At 40.2% G+C, this 20,363-nt stretch overlaps 3 protein-coding genes across 3 annotated transcripts; 2 read left to right on the forward strand and 1 right to left on the reverse strand.

Moving 5' to 3' along the window:
* Positions 1-9: 9 nt before the first annotated feature.
* On the reverse strand, positions 10-7,190 carry leprotl1 (leptin receptor overlapping transcript like 1). Its single transcript, XM_031728607.2, has 4 exons — positions 7,070-7,190; positions 6,340-6,415; positions 4,223-4,409; positions 10-2,941 (listed from the first exon to the last, which is right to left on the reverse strand). The coding sequence occupies exons 1-4, from the start codon at positions 7,083-7,085 to the stop codon at positions 2,825-2,827; spliced, it is 396 nt and encodes a 131-aa protein (XP_031584467.1). The 5' UTR covers positions 7,086-7,190; the 3' UTR covers positions 10-2,824.
* Positions 7,191-7,616: 426 nt separating this feature from the next.
* On the forward strand, positions 7,617-16,937 carry srp72 (signal recognition particle 72). Its single transcript, XM_031728605.2, has 19 exons — positions 7,617-7,755; positions 8,229-8,349; positions 8,562-8,682; positions 10,310-10,453; positions 10,613-10,724; positions 10,823-10,854; positions 11,170-11,294; positions 11,438-11,495; positions 11,601-11,732; positions 11,819-11,947; positions 13,086-13,158; positions 13,422-13,486; positions 13,637-13,732; positions 13,927-14,030; positions 14,190-14,267; positions 14,658-14,795; positions 14,925-14,962; positions 15,286-15,445; positions 16,289-16,937. Exons 1-19 carry the CDS (start codon positions 7,656-7,658, stop codon positions 16,467-16,469), a joined length of 2,007 nt encoding a protein of 668 aa, XP_031584465.2. The 5' UTR covers positions 7,617-7,655; the 3' UTR covers positions 16,470-16,937.
* A 1,984-nt stretch (positions 16,938-18,921) lies between these two features.
* On the forward strand, positions 18,922-20,016 carry LOC116311468 (snRNA-activating protein complex subunit 1-like). Its single transcript, XM_031728593.2, has one exon. The coding sequence runs from the start codon at positions 18,922-18,924 to the stop codon at positions 20,014-20,016; it is 1,095 nt and encodes a 364-aa protein (XP_031584453.1).
* The last annotated feature ends 347 nt before the right edge of the window (positions 20,017-20,363 follow it).

The following is a 20,363-nucleotide window of genomic DNA, read 5'->3' on the forward strand; positions in this document are numbered from 1 at the left end:
CAAATGAAGAAGACTTTCAAAAATGGCGTTTATTAAAAAAAAAAGAAACCACCATGCTGACTTCCTCATCTTCAACATAACAGTTGAGATAGAAAATGGCGTTGAACCTTGACACAAAGCATCCAGTGAAATAAATAAATACAACATCCTTCAAAGATCTGTGAGAGAAACCTAAGAATAATCCCACATCTTCATGCCAGAGTGACAGTTCAGAATTAACGGCAGACTACAAAACAGAAAATCTGAGAACATTTGACACGTTTAGCTAAAAACCCAGTGTCATACAGATGCGCACGTCCCAGAAACGCCATCTGGAGTTACCCTGCTTGTCTGAACCACAGACAGGCTCACAGACTGCCACCAGAGGATTCATCCATGGGATTACATCATGATACTCACAAATCATGTCAGTAGTACATTTTAAAGCATGTTTTTAACATAAAACAAAAATCTGCCGTCAATGTGGTGCTTTTAAAACAATCGATATCTTTCGTAGGGCTGAACGAAGGCCGGAAATATGAGCTCCGTGATCACAAGTTCAAATTAACCCTGCACAAAGGTCAGTCAGCCCATATTTTTCAGCCAGAGGTTCACTCAAATGGTTCCTAATGATTTTCTTGGATGGTCTTTGACTAATGCAGGAAATACTGTAAGAGTCATACTCGAATTCTGTTAATGAGCCAATTACACAAATTCAGTTTACAGTAAAAGTCTGATGTGACAAAGCTCAAATACAGATCTGATTAATTTACCATTAAAGACTGGAACAAGGGGGTACACAGCTATAATACAGCTCTGCTAAAATACCTAAAGTTTACTTTTTAAATTGTAAGTAAAGGGAAATTAAACTAAAATACAAAATTACCAATATTTCTTAACAAAGAGTAGTTAGAGCTCAAAAACTAACTCTGAAATCACAAATAGGTTTAAACTTTAGTTTGTGTACAGATTAAAACAAATTCAGTCAATTCTGATAAATGCTGAAGCTTGGACTTGTTGACAGGCTTGGTTTTCTTTCAGAGCCCAGATGTCCTCCTGTTAAAGTCCTTATGACAAGCAATCAATCACGTCTAGCTTCATATGCAACACATGTGAGTGAGTTCACCAAAATGCTAAACTATTCCTGTAGGACTGTTTCTGTTTTATTTGCTGGATGTGTGCTTCTAAAACCCTAAAAATACGATTTAAATATGGAAATGAAACTGATTGAGGGCCAAAACGTGTGAAGATGTCCACTGGAAATTTGCATGGAAACAAAACATTTGATTCTTGTAATGGCTGGAGAAACTCAGAGATTTTCAAACAGTGCCATCTACAAAAAAACAACAAAAAACAAAAAGAAAAAACTCAAACAAAACAACAAAACACACCTGAAGCTCCATTAGTCACTGCAGTTCTTTACAGGGTAGCATTATCTTCACTCCTCGTTTAGTCACCACTAATGCAGTTTAAATGTAACAGCAGTCTGAGGCGCTGCACCTGACTGACTGCAGGCCCTGATTATCAAGAAGCTGCAGCAGATTACATAAACCAGCATGCAGACTTTGTTTACACAACCCAATACTTTCAAACTTTATTCATACGGCGTGTTTTTTGTTCCTTTTTTTTTTGCTGGTGTGAGGAAATACAGTATGTGCCAGAGCTGGAATGCAGAGCAAAGTCACTGGATTCTTTCACTTTTAGGGAGTCGCATTCAAAAGCTTAAAGGCTGTTAAATGGGCCTCGGTTATAAGTAGCCCGGCTCTTAGGGTAGCTTGGCCGAGTTTCCAACAAGGCTGCTGTCCTTGAGCTAATCCAATGCTAGCTGGTGGCTGCTACGGGCTTTGCATGCTTTCTTGACCTAACTGAAAAACGCTAACTCACACTAACTGGAACACGAGCCGACTGGATGCAGAAAAACTTGGTGAATAAGCAGCCCACCATGTTGGTACCTGGAAAATCACTAAGTCAGTTTAATTTGATCTCTGGTGTGATAGAGAGAGAGTTTAAAATGAATCCTTGCACACTGCTCCTGAACACCACCTCCTCACTTTGTGTCATGAGAAAGATTTATATCACATTTACACATAATAGAGTTCGCATGTTAGGTACTGTTGGTGGCAATAACAGCCCGCTACTTTCACAAGAACACTCAAGCTTAGTGTTGTTCACATTTTACTGACTGAAAGCTGAGAAAAGCCTGCATTATATCAGCTGAACTGTTGACACTTAAATCCAGTAAGACCTGTATGAAACAGAGACGTGTCTGATGAAATTTTGGCTCATATTGTGCAGATTTTTCCTCAATTTCCAGCTGACTTACATTAATTTCACAAAGAAGAAGCTCCTTCCAGTGTTTTTAAGTGTCTCTGTTAATTGCAAAAAGAAGGCCAGACATCACTGACCATATCCTTTTGGTCCGTGCCATTAATTTTGAATTCTTTTTAACACATCTTCAAAGATACTACGCTGTAAAAGCTGTTCACCAGCTTGTAATCCTTTAAATAAAAGTGGATACATACAAAAAGATGGAAAACAAAGACTCACAGCACAGAAGTCAGAAAGAGTAAAACTTAAAAATGGGAAAAAATCCAACTGAAAGTCAGCATTTTCCATCCCACTTGTGTCAGTTCAGCATGATGCGAGTGGTAAAAACAAAACAAAACAAAACACAAAAAAAAGTATTGCACTGGTTTGATGTGAGTCTATGGATGGGCGGTCATCATATAAATAACAACAAGAACGGTAATACCATAACAGTAATAATAATAATAATAATAATAATAATAATAATTGTAACGCTAATAAAAACAGTTCAGACTAAGGTCCCCCTCCAGCTGCCGTTTTACCACTGCTGCCAACTGAAGTCATCGTTGGATCCAAAGACCAGGAAGAAGCCCAGGATCGTCCCAAAGATGACTACGTTACCTGTTAGCACGAGTGCACATGCTCCCCAGGCAATCTGTACAGTGACAAAGGAAATTCAGGTGAATGCTGAATGCTACAGAGCTTATTTGGGTTACTGAGACATTTAATTTTGTTGATTTAAAGATCTGCTTTCTGTAGAATTCAGCTCTAAATCATTAACGTGCAAAGCGCTTTTTCAGAGTTGGACAAAAAGGAACTGACAGTTAAACTTGGACAATCATTCACACACCCTTGCTGCACTGCTTTCCACATTTTATGAAACAAGGCAGCGACTCGTTGACAAACGGTATTTAGCAGTTGCTAAATTGTCCGATCAGGTGGTACAGTAAACATTAACTAAAAAGTCATATTTAAAAAACAGATCAAAGACTGTATATGCTGTTGTGCACCCTGATCATTTAATAGCATATGTTATTGTTCTTTTAATTATTCCAACTGATTATGTTATTTAGGCCCCTTTGCTGGCTGCTTTCGTCCAATTTAAAACCAAAATAAACCAAAATTGGTGATATTCTTTTTTTCTTTCTTTGCAACAAGCTGTGTCATGAATGCTTTAGAGCAAACTGCATATAATATAGTCTACTATCTTTTTTTTGGAGAAACTATATAGAGACTGCTAAGGACCAGAAAGTCAAATCAGACTTCCTCAAACTAATGACTGAGCTCCAGCACTCTACCCAAGATGCCCTAAGAAATGATGTGCTTGCATGCATGTCACTCATAGAGAACTGCAGAACCTCTGCATTTATCTGCATAACTGATAATCATTTGAAACACTGGATGCTGTTTGCAGCACCTTTGCAGTCATTTATCACTTGCTGATGGTGAATATAATCTGTTTATAATTAGCCCTGCTGGCTGACCACACAATGAAACTGTCTCTTTCATTGGGTGTAAATACTGAAAGATACAGGAAGTCTGTGACCGCACAACACAATACATGCAGTTATCTGTCAGAGTTTAGCTCTTTATTGTTTTACACTTAGATTTTTGATTAACTGAGCTCTTCTGCTTTCGCCATTTTTCCATACTTTTGTGCTCCTTTTGTATAGCTTTTTTTTAGCCATCTTGTTTTGTGTCATTGTATTCATTTTATTGAGTAAGGCAGTTTTTTCATGTTTTGGCTGCTGTTGCTTTTAGCTTATCTTAAAAATAAGCCCTTATGCAGTTGTGTGGAATTTATAATTTGAAAAACAGACAAAAGTCAGACCATTTAAAGTAAGCCCAATGCAGAGGGTTCAGACCCTTGGTTTGGGAACCACTGCTTTAAATAACCATGCAGTACACACTGAATTAACAGGTTTCAGTTACTTACTACTTCAGCTCTTGCGAAGACGATCGGCAGGCCGAAAGCTGAGATGACGATGCCCGTCGTGAGGAAGATGGCCAGCTCTTTGCAGGCATTACTGGCCGAGTCTGTGTCATCGACCACTCTCCGCGAGATGCAGTAAGGGATGGGAGAGAGGATGTAGAAAAAGAGCAGGAACAAAGGCCAGTATTTGCTGCAGAGAGGAGAAAAAGCGAGAGAAACAGGGGACATAAATACCCACATGCTATGATGACAAAGGGTGCAGTGAAGTGAATCGAAGGATAAAGAAGGAATCGCTGCAGAGCACTCCACACGCCAACTTAAGGGGTTTCTTTCATGAGACAGGAGCTATGTTTCTGTAACCTCTAGATTGGAATACAGATCAGATGCAGGCCTGCAAAAAAACATATCCATCTATATGGTTTTTAACACTAGCACGTAATTGACAAGAATCTCGAAGAGCCGGATTATTATACAGTTGCGAGAAAGCTCTGTACCTGGGGAGATATTTCACTGATGAAAAACGAACAAAACAAAAAAAAAAAACTGTAAAAATAAAACTGTGTGCAAAACATAGTATTATAAATATCCAAGGAATTACGCATTTTCTTGTCATTTGTAGGCTGATAAATACGCATTATGCTGAAGTGAAGCTGTCATTTACTGTAAATACAATGGCTGAAATGGAAATTAGATGAAAAGAGCCAAATATGTTGCTGTTGCTCATCCCACATACAGCAAATGAGAAACTGTCTGCACTCATTAGAATAATAACCAAGAGGTGTGATGGCGTGCACACACACAAAGCTGATCAGGTTGTCTTGTAAGTACAGAGTATAGTTATCCTGCAAACTGCAAGAACTTATATTATCCTATCAGTCTTTAAAAAGTGCTATAATTCTAAAACAGGCTTTGTACTAAGGCTGTGCAATTACACATCACTTACAATTATAATGCACATATTATTATAACAATATAACTGAGATAGATGCTTATTTAGTTTTTGCTCCAGGTTTAGTTCAGTTTACATATATTTAATTAATTATTTATCTTATTAAGGTGAATTATAATTAACGTTGACGGCAAAAAGTAAGCTTGTACTTTTAAATAAATCCACTGTTTTTCCAGAGTGTGAGTAATTCTAACAAATAAATGTTTCTCATTAATGGCCAAAATAACTGTGATTTCTGCCAAAACTGAACAGCCCTACTTTCATAAAAGCATCAGTAAATCAGCCTACTTACTGTTTTAAATCGCACCTTTAGAACAGTTAACACCATCAAGACTCCAGCTTCAAGAATAAGACTAAAACTGTCCTGCACACCATCGGGAAACATCTAAGCAGCACGTCAATTTAATGAAAATGATACACAGTTTACACATCTACCCATCACTAAATAATTGTGCAACGTGGTTTTTTTTTTCCAGTTTTCCTTCTTATCTTTAAACAGACTGCATGTGTAGAGCTTCTCCAGTCTAACAAACCACTAACTGCACTTACACTAAAAGGCACATGAACACATTAACACAGCACTTTTCCTATCACATACATTATGTGTTTAACTTCTTCACTCTTCTCCACTAGGATCATTTTCTCTCTGTTTGTTGCCAGTGTACATTTATAGACCTAAAAACCCAGGATTATTTAATCATCAAACACCTTCATATGACCACTACATCTGACTGGCAATGTTAGGATTAGTTAAGCCACAAAAGGAAAAGATATCCTGGGTATGTTGAACTTGCCTCTATTTTTTTGTTATTCTTTTTTGGGGGGGTGACACGTGAAGATAATGTGAGTCACAATTAACCTAAAGTTATGATGGTTCAAAAAGGCATGAGAAAATAAGGTAAATTAAAAAGTACCACATTTCAGCCCACATTCATGTACTTCAAGAGCCTGTAACTCTGATAATTGCTTAATTTAATACAGTCCTGCTTTCCTCCACTAAAAGTGGTCAGGTTCTGTCAGACTTCCCTGGTTTTATATGGTGTCCTTATGCGTTCTAAGAACGCTAATCTGGTCATGAATGCAGCTATAGTTAAAGCTGTGAAGCTGTGATGGGATCATCAAAGGTGCCAGGAAGTACTAGGCTCACATGGTCTGTGATGGTTATACTCACTCATACACAGGGAGGGCACATCCAAGCATGAGGAACATGAGGCCGATGGCCCCTCCAAAGGAAAGGCTGATGAGAGCTGCAAGAGAAACAGAGGAGATCAGCACTGACAGGGGGACCCCAGCGTTAGCACAGGGTATATCCACAGGAAATCACTAGTCTCATGGTGGCTGCAGGGCCCCTGGAGACTTGGGGCTACCATGTGATGAATCAGCTGATTTCACGTGTGTGACAGCTACGTTAGCAGCATAAACCCTGCTAACATGGGTCCATGTTAAACCCAGACAGCCATAGAGTCCGTGCGGCCACTGGTTAAATTCAATTAAAATCCCAGCGGCTGCCTGGAATCAGTCAGCGCCTGTGGGAAGTTAAGGCGCAGCTAGCATTAGCATTACGGTTATTTCTGCGTTGTTTTAGTATTAAACAAGAATGGCGTTAACTGTGGCGCAATAATGCCGCACTTTGCACTGCTACAGTGTTTTCATTACGAAACGCAGAAGTTGGTTTGGTTATTTTTGCCATGTTGCGGTTGCTTCTACCGAAACAGTGCAGGTTCATCACCGAGCTAATGCTACCGTCTGTCAGTACTGGCCCTGCGCTAACTCCTTCTATCATTACTTATCTGAGCGTTACAAATGCGCAAACATGCCTCGTGCACATTTTGTTGAAATTATATAAACAGAGGCTGAGTTCAGAAGCTTTCTGAAAGGAATGAAAATCTCATGCTGCTTACCTTTAATCCCGGCCATCTCTGCTGGACAAAAGCTCGCCACACAGCCCGGACGAATGACAACAGTCCCCCCTCTGTAGCCGAGTCCGACCGAAGCCAACCGAGTCCTCCCGAAGCTCCTACCCTGCCCACCGTGCTGCTTTCAGATGCTGACACAAATGTAGGAATTCTGATGATTATCACTACGGTCCTAAAAGCACCCAAGTTAAAAGCACTGACACCGCAGAACTGTCCGTTTTAGAATTATATAAAGTCCTCCAAAAGTATTCATAAATATTCTTTCCTTAATGTGTAGGCTAATAAATGTAGTTTAATATAAAGTACTATGTTTGCACTTCAAATTAATGTGGAGTGGGAACAAAAAGTAGGGTTAGCCGTGAATGCGTCAGTTGCATGCGTCATTTTGAAATTAAAAACTAGATGCCCCCCAAATAGTAGGCTTTTATTAACATTGAAAGAGCGTCGCAATTTGTGACTACGGTTCATTTATTTCGCCTAGAAATTATTTTAAAATTAATAAACGTATTTGTTGCTGTCCCGGATGTAAACACATTCTGTTTCCGGCACCGAGAGCGTCCACTCAGCGGAGATGGCGAGTGGAGGAGTATCGGTGGCTTCGCTTTGGACCGACGTGAACCGCTGCGGACAGAATGGAGACTACACCAGAGCCCTCAAAGCTCTCACTAAAAGTAGGTATACTGGCTGACTCTGAAAACGGAACCAGAGAGGGGGTCAGAGAGCGGACACGCGGCGGATTTTCCCATCTGCTCCCGCAGAGCAGCTCCAGCTGTTAGCATGTGTCTGAGCTAACGGCAGTCAGGGTGTTAAATACACCTTTGGAGCTTTGTGTATTAAGCTCTGGTTAACGATGTGTAATTTAAAAAAAAAATATCTGCTGAATTAGCTACTTGTTGTGTGATTTTGAGCCATCGTTAAATAATATTTAGCCCCCTAAATCCACTGTCTCATGACTGACGTGTCCCTAGCCAACCACGACAGCTAACCCATGATTAGCCAGGCGACTGTACTGGAAACGTTCAGCGGCTGCTTTACACTCCTCCTCTGTCTTTGCACAATCACATCAGTGTCTGGGCGAAACCTGTTTTTGTTCGTCTGCATAGCGAGTGATGTTCACTGCTGCTTTCTTTCTGTCCTGTCGCAGTTTTGCACGAAAACAGGGACGATGTGACGGCACTGCACTGTAAAGTGGTTTGCCTTATCCAGAATGGGAGCTTCAAAGAGGCGCTAAATGTGATGAACACCCACTCAAAGATGCTCGGCAGGTAAGCGGCACGCTGTCACTCACCTGTGGTTGACGTATAAATTACCCCTGTAGTTCACTGTTGACATTTAAGTGTAACGGTGTATAGTTTCACAGCAATCCTGCCATGCTCTAAGAAAAACTTACAAAATTCTTGTAAGGTTTGTTCTATATAGTGTGTTACACATTTAAACCCTTGTTGGGGGGATGGGTGGGGGTCTTTTTTCCACTCAGTGAGGTGGTGTTTGAGAAGGCGTACTGTGAGTACCGGCTGAACAGAGTGGACAGCTCCCTGAAGACCATCGAGAGTGCTCCTGAGCAGACAGACAAGCTGAAGGAGCTTTACGGTCAAGTGGTGAGGCTTATATTGTATTATATTATATTATTACTGTGTGTAATCATACAGTTGATGGAAGCTGTAGGAAAGAGTTGATGAAGCTTGGTTAAGACCTTAAGACACTATAGAATTTTGCTTTAAGAGTGGCAGAGAAATATGTGAGGGTAGTTTAGTACATGTATGAGGACAGTAAGGAGGTGGCAATAATGACTTACAGGTCGACAGATGAGGTCAGGCAAGAGCCTCAGTGGACTGATGTTCACAAATAAGACTGTGATTTGTAGTAAGACAGAAATACAGCAAGACAGAGAATCAAGACAGAATATATGATGTAACAGTGAAGACGCAAGGAGCAGAGGTCGTGTATCTGGATTAGTTTAAATATTTGTGGTCAGTCATCCAAAGCAACAGACAGTACACCAGAGAGCTGTATAAGAGAGTGTAGGCAGGTTGGAGTGAGTGTTTGGGGTGATTTGTGACAAAAAGATAGTAGCAAGAGTGAAGGGGAAGGTTCACAAGATGGTGGTGACTTCTATGATGTATGGTTTGAAGATCTTGGCGGCACTGACCAAAAGAAAGGAGAGCGAGCCAAAGATGTTAAGATTTTCATTGGGAGTGACCAAGATAGGAGTTAGAGACTCAAGGCTGAGATGGTTTGGACATGTGCAGAGCAGGGATAGTGGATATATTGGACAAAGGATGATGAACAAGGAGCTGCCAGGCAGGAGGAAAAGAGAAAGACCACAGAGAAGTTTCATGAATGGTAGTGAAGGAGGACATGCAGAGGGTTGATCTGACAGTAGAGGATGCTGGAATATGGTGAGATGGAAGCAGATGATCCCTAAAGGGAGCAGTTGATAGAAGTAGATCATATTACTGTATTTTTGTTTTCTTTTGTTTTTTGTTTTTTTATACAGTTTAGTGTATATTTACTGTTTGAAATCAGAAGTCAGTCATTGGTCATCTACTTGTTGAAAAGAGCAGCAAAGTTAGAAGAAGAGAAAGTGTTGAGGCCTTTAAAGCTGCTGATTGTTAATATGTGGCATTTTAAAATCTGATCATCTAGCATCAGAACTGCAAACAAATCATACTCAAATTAAACGGTGTACGATAAATGCAAACAGCTTGCTGTTTGAATATGTGGCTTCTGTTTTTGAAACGTGATTGTAAAAACATTTAAATGTTGTTAAGTAAAGTAACATTGTATAAAAACTATGTTTTTATTTCGCAACCAAATACATCAGATAGCAAAAGTATAATTGAACAATTTTTCTCTGAAACAGAGACATCAGGGTCGTAGAGCGTAGCATTTTCACCTCTTAACGCCACTGCTCTATTTTGTTTGTCTTAAAGTGACTTTAATGTTGTTAAAATTATCCCCAATATTCGTGAATATCAGCTTGTTACAGTCTTTATGCAGTCTATATGATTTACTATTATTATTTATTACAGTGAGATATTCTTTTGAGAACACACTAGTGTTTTGGGTTTTGTTGGTTGGTGAGTGAGAATGAGAGATTTGTAATAAATGGTCAGCTTGGTATTTTGGCAATTTCTGTGTATTTCTAACAGGATATTATTTTTGTCTTGTTGTGAGAAGTGTGACGACGTCTGCTAATCTGAACCAGCTCTTTTCTTTATACAGTTGTACAGACTGGAGCGCTACGATGAGTGCAAGTCTGTCTACACGGATCTGATCAGGAACTCCCAGGACGAGTACGAGGAGGAGAGGAAGACCAACCTCGCCGCTGTGGTGGCTGCAATGAGTCAGTGGGAGAAGGCTCCAACGGTAAGCATTCATTGGCACAGTTCATCAATCAGCTTTTCATTTGAGTTTTTAAATCAAAAACTTACTCTCTCCACTTTGTTGCACAGAACTGGGGTCAGACTTGTTTGATTAGAATTAGAATAAACTCATATTTGAACATGTTGTGTTTTCCTTCTGCAGGAAGATCTGGGTCTGCCTGAGTCAACGTATGAGCTCTGCTACAATGCTGCCTGTTCTCTGATTGGCCAAGGAAAGCTTACAGAGGCCCTCAATAAACTACAGCAAGCAGAAGGTCAGTTTATATTCAATCTCTCCTATCGAGCTGGTGTTTGATGTATTTTTTAAATGATTTAATGATCTCAGACATAAACTTATCGTTTCTTCTGACAGAGCTTTGTAGAGTCTCGCTGGCAGATGATTCTGTAAGTGTGCCTTGTTTTTGAGATCTATTTCACTTTCACTTCTAGTAGTTTCATCCAAAAGATGGTCCAGCAGTATTTCACAAGTCTAGTGAAACTTAGTCCACTGTTAACATACTTTTAAGTCTTAAAATATTCTCCATTTATGCATTATTTGCATATAAATTGTATGGGAATAACCTTGCTGTAATCATATTTCGGCCATATATGTGTATTCATTTGCTACGCTTGTTCATAATTATCTTGTCTTGTTTTTGTAACACTTAGTTTTCACTGTTTTCCAGCTAATCACCATCATTTCTTGTTTGTCCCTTTCAGGATATGACTGAGGAGGACATCCAGTCGGAGCTGGCTGTCATCCATTCTCAGATGGCGTACGTCATGCAGTTGCAGGGTCGCACAGATGAGGCTCTGCAGCTCTACAACCAGGTCATCAAGCTCAAGTGAGTTGAGGCATCATCGCATCAAATTTAGTCCCAAAAAAGATGATGGGGATGCATTTAGACAGTTCAGAAGCATCTAGAAGGCAGGCATTAAGTTGTTAAATAGATTTTCAGCTTGCTCTAATTCTCTGATTTAATTTCAGACCATCTGACGTGGGGCTGCTTGCTGTGACTGCCAACAATATCATCACCATAAACAAGGTGGGTTTAAACCTCCCTGATCTCCACTTTCAGACGCTAAACAGGGATCATAAAACTAAAATTTCAGCCACGACGCTGGTGTTAAGGCTCAGTCTCTTTCCTCAGGACCAAAACGTGTTTGACTCAAAGAAAAAGGTGAAGCTGACGAATGCTGAAGGTGTTGAATACAAGCTGGCAAAGAAACAGCTGCAGGCCATTGACTTCAACAAAGCCTTGCTGGCCATGTACACTAACCAGGTACGGGTGTGATTTGGAGGAGGAATAAACAATAATCAATAATAGGTAATTATTTTCACACCGATGGTGCTTTTGCCCGTTAACAGGCTGACCAGTGCAGGAAGCTGTCATCCAGTCTTCAGGCTCAAAATCCAGGACATCCACGGCCGGTCCTCATCCAGGTGGCTCAGCTGTGCAGAGAGAAGCAGCACAGCAGGGCCATAGAGCTGCTCCAGGTATTAATGATGCACACTGCTCCTTATTATCAGAACGGATACACATTCTCCTCCTTTTGTCTGATTATGAGAAAATAATCAAATGACGTACCAGTTAACCTAAAAATCACTCGTGGGGTTGGGGTTTTTTTGGGTTTTTTTGTTTTTTACAAGAATTCATCTACGAAATGTTTTCACTGTGGTTGCATGGTTTTTAAAAATACTGATAAATGGCTTCACAGTTAAAAGTGACACTAAACTGTGAAGACAAGCATACAAAAAAGGCATACAAAAAAAAGGTGCCCTAAAACACTTAAGCTGGGCATACACTGTGCAATTATTTTTTTTTTTTTTTTTTTTTTTTTTTTTTTTTTCAGTCGCGTTATTCAGCTCCTGCTCAAACTGTACGACTGACTCGCAGGGGTTAGAAGTTCATAGGTCACGATGCAGGGTCTCACACTATACGGCCCGATGCCGCATCCATAACATGAAGGTTATAACACAAAATCTGTCTCTTGCTTTCCCTCTCTCTCCTTCTCTGTCTTTAACTGACACGCACACCACCACCATCAACTTTGCTAAATTGCTAATGAAAAACATTGATCAGGCAGCTGTGATTGAGCAGCAACGTCCATCCAACTATTTTCACGGTTGTTGTGGTCGTGATAATTTTGTGAGGCCTATTGAAAGGCTCAGATGAGCTTGCCAGAGTTCTACAAGTTGTGCCTCCATCGCTTGTGTCCAGATCACACGCTGCACTGCCGTGCTGCTCCGTCTTTTCACTTTCATTTCTGTGTTTGCGCGTGCGCAGTGTGAGAGGCTGCGTTGACACCCTCAAGACGGCCGACAGGGTTTCAAACAGGTTTGATTTTCTTACGACCAAACGATTGATGATCGGGAGCTGGTCGTGAGGTGTTAATCGCTTCTCGTTACCCCATGTATACTACACGATGCACGATGAAGGCGAAACTTGAGCCGATCACCAAAACGGTCGCACGACTGAAAAATCGGCTCAAAATGGGCCAAAAATCGCACAGTTTATGCCCAGCATTACAAGACTATTGGGTTTGGATGAAAATGTTCATATTTTGTCACTCAGTAATTAATAGTTTCATTAATTCTGTTAGTCTGTTAACTGATCTTTCTTTTTATTTTGCAGCAATTCTCCGATCAGAATCCAGAGAGTGCGTCTGGCATCAAACTGACAATGGCACAACTCTATTTAGTACAAGGTAGTGATCTGCATTCAAACACACACAACCCGCTCTGTCTTACTGTTTTTTTCCTCTGTGGACATGATAGTATTTCATATTTCTAGCTTCCTAAAACAAACACACACATTGATTATTATCGCCTGAGTACTGAAACAATCATTAACAAAGAAACAAACAAGTGCAACTTTAAAAGTTTTTTTTACCTTTAAACTTTGAGCACTTTAATTTTGATACATGCTCCTCATTAGATGTTATAATCCAATGAATGGTTTGGTCTTCAGGTCATGTGACAAAAGCCTGTGATGTCCTGAGGTCCATTGAAGAGTTCAAGCACAAACCAGGGATGGTAAGACTAAAAATGCTACTTTGTCTTTTTTTTTTTTCTTAAATTGTTGTTTTTCTTAATTAAAATTCCCCGTTAATTAAAAAAATTGTTGACTTCTACGTTTTTTTGTTCCCTCATATATTTATTTTGACCATGTCATCGTCTCTTCAGGTTTCAGCTCTGGTAACAATGTACTCCCATGAAGAAGACATCGACAGCGCCATCGATGTTTTCAAACAAGCTATTGAGCATTACCAGTCTGAACAGGTTTGTGTGTCACGGATGGTGGTTCGTGTTGTGCAAGTCTGAACCACTGTTTTATACCTTAATTTCTGTTGTGTATAGGTCAAACAGTTAGTTTTCTAAGTGCGCACTTTGATTTCAGTTTTTGCTTTTTTCAAAGGTCTAGCTTTCATTTATACGTGTAAACGTGTTCCCACTGTGTCTTTTCTCCTGCACAGCCTGGATCTGCTACACATTTGGCTCTTGTAAGAGAAGCTGCCAATTTCAAGCTGAAGTATGGGCGGAAAAAAGAAGCCATTAGTGATCTGGAGCAGCTGTGGAAGTGAGTTAAATCCCTGCTAAACACTCGGCTGGTTCAACATCTGTCAAGTCTTTTTTTTTTTTTTCTTTTAAATCTCACAGATGCTGGTTTTGTTTCTTTATAACATATACCTCAAATGTCATCAAACTATTTTCATAAAAATCACTTTTCTCAAAACAGACAAAACACCAAGGACGTCCACACATTGGCACAACTCATCTCTGCATATTCTCTAGTGGACACGGATAAAGCCAAATCGTATCCTTTCACATTATTAAATACAACTTATGGGCGCTTAAACCATTTTGTTTTATGTTTTTTTTTACTAACTGGAACATATTTGGATTCTCAAATAATATTTGTTTTGTGAAAAATCTCAAATATATTCTGATTTTTAGCTCCTTAAATGTGGGGATTTGTTATTTTTCTCTGTGAGAAACTAATGTTTTTCTGTTTGGAAGTCAGAGAGAAAACAAAGAAGATAAAAAGACCTTTAGCTCATTTTCAACAAAGCTTGGTATTTTGTTGACAAAATAGTTTATTAATTTTACAAATGACCCATACCTTATTAAAGTAAATGTAACCCAAGAAGACCAGGATGTAATCTGGATGTCAGCAGTTGTTGCATCCTTAGCTTTTTTTCTACAGGCTCAGCAAACACCTACCGTCTGCAGACACCATGTCTTTCAACGTGGATGTGGACGAGCTGGAGAATTCCCACGGAGCCACATACGTCAGGAAAAAAGCCGCTAAAGTTGTGGGAGAAAACCCTCCCAAAGAACAAGGGTACACATCTGTTACTCTCTTCTGTGGCTACTTCTGTTATTTTGGGGGGGGGGTTTTTAAACAAAACATTCAAAAGAACAAGCAACACATTGACAAGGTTTTTTTTTTCTTCTTCATTTTCTTTAACAGCCATGGTGAAGTCAAAAAGAAGAAGAAGAAAAAGAAAGGTACGTCTTTCAATCACTTGGTAAGATTTAGAGTGAATCTATTCTGGAAGTGTTTATTTACGGTACACATAAAGAAGGCCATGAAATTATTTCTTCTAAATGAGCAAAAACATCTAATTGTATCTTTTTTGTTCTCCTTAGAGAAAAACTGAGAGTTTGGTTAATGATGTAGGAACTTCAGATGCACACTGAGCGGTCGAAACATTAAAACCACTGTTAGGAAAAGAGAATAATTCTGATTATTTTTGTTTTCTCTCTTGAAGATATTTTATTTGTCTAGTTATTGCTCATAAAGTACTCACTCCATACTATCTTCCTTTTAGGAAAATTGCCCAAGAACTATGACCCCAAAGTGACCCCTGACCCCGAGAGGTGGCTTCCTATGAAGGAGCGCTCCTACTACAGAGGGAAGAAGAAGGGCAAGAAGAAGGATCAAATAGGAAAAGGCACACAGGGAGCGACAGCAGGAGCTTCAGCAGAGCTGTGAGTAAACTCCGCAGTCACACGCACATCCAGCCGAGGCGTCTGGGTGCAATTTCCTGTAATTGTAAACCCAGTTATTAACAGCACTAATGGAGGAAAAGCAACCGAGATTGTTCTTTTGTTTTCATGCCAATTAACTCTGAAATCAGATCAGAGCCGCAGCTGCTTTGCAGGAGGAAGGGCTCATCTGTTGTTGAGAACAAAATTATTCTCAGTTTCTCCTAAAGGAGAAATCCATCTGCCAGCATTCAGCTGAACTACCGCAGCTCCAAAGCAGAACAGGGGAGAGAGAACGACTCCATCTACAACAGATTTTTCTGCGCATACCCTCACTTTTACTTTGAAATTTCAATTGCTATTAACCAGCTATTGCTTGAGTTTCCCTATTAGCGAACTTAGCAGGTTACTCTTTGATGCCCTCCAGTTTCTCTTTTACAGAAGCTAAAATTATTTATTAATAATCCTAACAAAATTTATGCTGTTGTTGCACCACCGAAGGATGTCTGAAGATGCAGATGCAACTTATTGCTCTTATTTTGAAAGTTCAGTCGCCGTTAACCAGCTGAACTTGGACCCTAATGGCAGGCTGAGCAGGTCACTGTTGAAAGTCAGTTATTCAAACATGGATGATAAACTTATCAAACATCATGCTGCTACCTGAATTTATAAATACATGAAAAGTGGAGGTGGTGGGAGACACTGTCCAACAAACGCTTTGTTGCTAATCAAACGTTTATTTCACTCATCCATGTCACAGAAGGAAACTCAGATCCTGAATAAACAAACTCAGCGCTGTAATTTTCCGACCCTTCTAACAACACTGTGGCTCTTTTCTCTCTTCAGGGATGCCAGTAAGACTGCCAGCAGCCCCCCTACCTCACCGAGACCAGGGTCTGCGTCCGGCTCTTCTACAGCCCCCGCCAGCGGAGTAGTTCCCCCACGACAGCAGAAACCATCGTCCTCAGGCACCACTCGCAAGAAAGCACCGCAAAAGAAGAAGAAAGGAGGCAAAGGAGGCTGGTAGTCAGAGGGAAGCAATGTGAGGAAGAAGGCTGTTGGCATCTGAGCAGCAGAGAATTTAAAAGCTTTTTTTTTTCCTTCGTTTTTTTTAAAATTCAGTTTTATTTTTTTTCTTTCATTTTTTCTGTTCAGGTCATTTGATCAAACCAAAATCCTCCCCGCTGCTCATCGACACCATGAATCTGATTTTTTTTTACAAAGTAAAGGAGAAAAAAAAGAGTTGACAATTTAAAGGACAGTTCCACTGAAATTGACTTTTTGTTGCTCTGCAAAACCAGCGTTTGTTTTCACTGAATCAATAACACCACAGATATCCATATTCTCATTAAATGTGCATTGAATTGTCTTCTTGGCTGCATATTTCTACACCTTAACAGCTGCACTGTATTTAGCATTTTTCTTTATTTTTAAGCAGAAACAAATTCTGATCAATCAAAAGTGAATTAAGTGTTTAAATCATGTATGCAATAAGGAACTGAGTCATGTCTTTATTGTATTTTAAGCATTGTTAAGTACTCTTAAAACAGCGGGTATCCTTCATTAGAATTAGTTATAAAACTAATTTATATTCTAGTTATAAAACTGCTTTTGCAGAGTAACTCAAAGTTCAGAATTTAGGGTAATGGTGCTTGAACCTGTTGAGTTTCAGTATTAGCGTGTCCAGCTCCACCGTTTCTTTAATATTTCAATGTATTTTCAGTTAGCTACAGTAAAGTAACAGATATTTATTTTTGAATTCATTTGTCTGAATTGAAGCAAAAGGATTTTGATTCTGTCACATGATTGTGTTCAGAAAGACACTATTTTGGCCAAACAGGTTTCCATTTTGTTAAGTCTAAATAAAACTGAACAGCGACGCTCCTGCTGTGAGTTTTTTTTCCTAGTATGGCTCATTTTGAGGCATTGTGCATGGATGGAGATGGTTATAGAAGAGACTGGATGTGTTTGTTAATGTTTACTGAAAATTATCTGCAGGCCTTCTTAAAGATGGGTTGCTGTTTAAATTTTATCCATCACTCCAAAGTTCTTACTCTCACACATTAGAAAACAAATTTCACCTTAGATCTGAAACTTTTTTCAGGGGCAAATTGTCCACAACAACATACCTCCTGGGGTCATTAGAGCACACAAAACTAGATCTTGCAACTCATAAATCATTAAATTATTTGGGTGTGCTTGTGCAGCTGATTTGAAGAATAATTATTTGTTGCACCAGCAAAACAGGCAGTGCTGAAGATTTTCATTGAGAGTGACCGTGTTGGACGGGATTAGATCGTGTATGAGAGGAACCCCTCAGATTTAGCAGTTTGGAGATAAAGTTAGAGAGACGAGGCTGAGATGGTTTGAACGTGTATGGAGAATAGTGGATGTGCTGGAAAAGAGGAAGACCACAGCAATGAATGTGAGATGGAGCCAAATGATCCAGATGATGATAAAGAAAAAGATCAGAACTTTGACATTTAAGACTAAATGTAGCTGAAATTAAATTATGCAATGCCTTAAAATGTCCTGTTAATGTAATATTTGTTTTTAAAATGGTTAACGCAGGTCATTTTTATAACTTTTAAGTAAAGGAAGTTAAACTGCACCTTAAATTTTCTCATACTCTCTATTGCTCTGTGAGATATGAAGCCCCCATGTGGTCACAGAGAAAAATTACACGTGTAGCCATTTATTTAAAATCTCCAAAAATCCCTTTTTTGCTTGTTATTGTAGGAGGAACTTCTATTATACTGAAAGTCAGATTACTGTGGTGTGCTTGTAATATTTTAATCCAACATGTTTGGAAAGAAAAAAACAACAGAATAAACCAAAATCAGATTTTACCTGGATTTTACTTGCTGTAGTAGCACATAATCAAAAGGTCACTGGTGCATCTTTTCTAAGTGATTATCAGCAAGAAATGTCAATTTACCAACCAAAAGCCGGTTCGCTTCCTGATGCTCTTGCCTGGACTCGGCCTCGCCTCTCTAACGTTGGTCCAAAACCACTAAATCTGAGCTGTCCCTCTGATAAGCTTCTATCTAATCTTGTCCACCCTGGTTACTCCCAGTCTTATCATTTTCAGTTCTGCCATGTCCAGCTCACCCTCCTATCTTTTTGCCAGTACAACTCCATGCTGGTCCTACTCCTGCCTACCTACCTGTATGGCATGAGGTTCCCATAGCACTGCTTTACTCTTACAAAATGTCATAATAAAGGAAATGTTAAGTTTGTCAAAATAAGCTGTTAATAAGAAAAATCCAACCTCTCATTGTGCAAAGTCATCCCCTGGGCCAATTTAGGGCCCAGTATGTTTGATGCACCCGGTTTAAATGGTTTTTACTTGGTTCATCCTGCCACTAGTGGGCGCTCCTGCTTGGTAATTTGCCATCAATGCACTACACCTGCTTTGACCACAGCTTACTTGTGGAGCAGCCAGCCTGAGAGATTCTCTATGGGTTTTGGAGGACACGATGCCTCGTTTGCCGTGTATTTACTCAGACTTCTTCTATGGCCCTCTGACTGAAGATGTGGAGGAGCTACTGGGGCGCTTCCAGCAGATAGACTCGGTCAGGTATGAGGATTTTTCAGCCCTCTGGAGAGAGATGGGCTTCTCCGATCTCTTCATTGGCACCATCAATGCGGGTGAACTGAAGCGGCTCTGCAGGGTGACTCTGGCCACAGCTGTAAAGTACTTCCTACCTCCATACAGCTACCAGATCCGAGTGGGGGGCTTGTACCTGATGTTTGGTTTCTACCACACGCAGCTTGCTGAACCACCTGTGATGATCCGGCTCGCTCTGAGGGACTGGACCCACGTGCAAGCCTTCCTCAAGGAATCTGTAGAATCCGGCCATCTTGATGTAGTTTATATCTACAAGAAGCTTGTGGCATCCAAAGCCATCCACTACACGGCCATGCCGCATTTTCTGACCTTCCAGAAGCAGCAGAAGCCAAAGAAGGAACATGTGTGCCCTGAGTTTCTGAGCAGGACAACCGCGGTGCGCGAGCTCATCACTGCAGACACCCTGGAGGAGATAGCCAACCTCCAGAGCCTGTACGAGAAGCTGAAGGAGACCACCAAGGAGGTGGGTTCCCAGATCACCATGACCCACAGAGACTTCACCTCAGGCCTCAGAGACTGCATGTCAGAGTTCATCACCTGGCAGAACAAAACTTTCACCTCAGAGCTACTCAAAGACAAGAAGGAAAGAGATGAAGAAGAGGAGGAGGAAGAAGAGGACGAAGAAAATGAGAAGGAATCCTGCAGCAAAAGAGCGAGGCTTCTGTCCTCCATCAAGCAGAAGAGCTACAGCAATGTTCAGAAGGCGCCCAAATCCAGGAGGCACCGGCAGGGTGAGCCAGCGGACTCGTCCAGTTCGGGGCCTGAGCAGGTCCAGCGGGTCCCACAGAAAAAAAGACCTCCTTCTCTCCGGGCCCGGACCCGGAAGAACCTCAGGGTGAAACAGGAGGACAGCAACCTGCCACCCTGGCTCCTGAGTGCTCCTGAGCTGGAGGACGGAGTGGCAGTGAGGAGGACCAACCAGGCAGAGCCCTACAGGATGTGAAGGAGGAGGAGAGAAGATCATTAAAATCAGTTAATCTACTGTGTTTGTCACTGTTCAACTGGAATAAGTTAAACTATAAATAAATGTTTTTGTTATAGCTAATAAAAAATCATAATTTGAAAGGCTTCAATATATCTAAAATAATTTTTCTATACATTTTCAAAGCTAAAATTAGAAACCAGTTAACTGTGTTTTGTGTTAATTTAATGATAAACTGTTGCAGGTCTGAATCCTTTTGTAATCCTTAATGAATCAAGTGGAAATAGAAAGAGAGAATAATATAATAGGTACCACCTTTGCAATGGGGAAAAAATAAATGAGGAGGAAACTTTTATCATAGTTAAAAT

This window comes from Oreochromis aureus, linkage group 2 (assembly GCF_013358895.1).
Source record: "Oreochromis aureus strain Israel breed Guangdong linkage group 2, ZZ_aureus, whole genome shotgun sequence".
NCBI lineage: Eukaryota > Metazoa > Chordata > Actinopteri > Cichliformes > Cichlidae > Oreochromis > Oreochromis aureus.